This window comes from Austrofundulus limnaeus, unplaced genomic scaffold (assembly GCF_001266775.1).
Source record: "Austrofundulus limnaeus strain Quisiro unplaced genomic scaffold, Austrofundulus_limnaeus-1.0 Scaffold23, whole genome shotgun sequence".
Lineage (NCBI taxonomy): Eukaryota > Metazoa > Chordata > Actinopteri > Cyprinodontiformes > Rivulidae > Austrofundulus > Austrofundulus limnaeus.
This window is the reverse complement of record NW_013952425.1, coordinates 3,546,761-3,548,008: the sequence shown is the minus strand read 5'-3', so window position 1 is coordinate 3,548,008 and position 1,248 is coordinate 3,546,761. Positions and strand designations below refer to the sequence as shown.

The following is a 1,248-nucleotide window of genomic DNA, read 5'->3' as shown; positions in this document are numbered from 1 at the left end:
ATCACAACCTTGGTGTGAAAAGTGGCGTACGCAAGTTTCTGGGCTCATATTGTGCGTATGCCAGTTTTATAAATCCGACCCCAGATGATTTAGAGGCGATTTGTTCAGTTAGTTTAGTCACTCCAGAAGCTGCCAGCTGACGTACTTTTTTTTTTATTATTGGTCCCGAGCAGCTGATCCACATCGGTGCTGATATATCCTGCCAGAAAATCCAACTGCACACAGTCGATTTCAGGTAAAGATCTCCAGTCCGTCTGTTTCGGTTTTCAGTGGGAGACGCGTCAAGCGGCGAAAAGTTCAGATATTTGAACTCTGGCAGCGGCTTGGGCGGCGGCTTCCGCAGCACCGTATACGCGGAAAACACTCTGCGCTCCTTCCGCCTTCCTTGCGCGCCGCCCAAAACATACGTGACGCGACGCACGACCCCTAGAGGCGCATCATCATAGACTTTGCATGTGAATCGGCCGCTCTTACCGCTCAAAACGCGTTTGGTGTGAACGTAGCATTAGAGCAACAGATTACAGCTGACATCCTGGATTTATAAATCTGACTTTTGTGAAATGAGCTCCAGGACTAACAGTGTGATTCCTCAAACAGACCTGGCCAGTGAGGAGAAGAAGAGGCTGGAGGAAAAGCAGAGAGCTGCGCGTAAAAAYCGCTCCAAGGCTGACGAGGAGTGGAAGACCAGGTGAGATTCTTTGACCCAGATGATCAKGTTTACTTCAGCTTCATAGTCTGTTGGAGCTTAACTCTGTTTTATTTCCACTTGTTTTTTTCTGCTGCGGCCTCAYTTTGATGCTAAGGAACCCTCCTCTGGGCCCGAGGTTAGAGCTGCTCACTGTGTGGCTCATGTGTTTGACGTGTTTGAAGTGATCATGTGACCCTTGGTGCTTTTTAAATGAGAACTWTATCTGTAAGAGTGTCACATGTTCAACAGAAACTCACAGTTTAGTCTGACAGCTCTTCTTTCTTACTGTCACTGAACATAACACGCTTTCCTTCCCCTGCTAACACCTGTTAGCATTAGCTCAAAGCTAATGTTAGCTCAAATGTATTACCCAGATCTATGAGGCATCAAGTGTAAAATGAAATGTTAAAAAAATATCACTGACATATTTTTCATTATTTTGTTCACTTTGAGCGTTAAAAATTTTCCACTAACATTTTATTATTTAGCTCACTGTTCTTACATTTAGCTATTTTTTTTACTAAATTGAGTCTAAATGTTAAAAAACATATTTAAATATT

The 1,248-nt window shown here is 43.6% G+C and overlaps 1 protein-coding gene across 1 annotated transcript in view; it reads left to right on the top strand.

Annotated features, from left to right (window-relative positions):
* The window catches only part of LOC106514885 (oxysterol-binding protein-related protein 1), a gene marked incomplete in the record, with an annotated part of 104,287 nt that overhangs the window by 99,628 nt on the left and 3,411 nt on the right, over positions 1-1,248 (top strand). Inside the window, 2 exon segments of the mRNA XM_014004417.1 lie at positions 598-688; positions 804-824. Coding sequence (XP_013859871.1) covers positions 598-688; positions 804-824 — 112 coding nt within the window.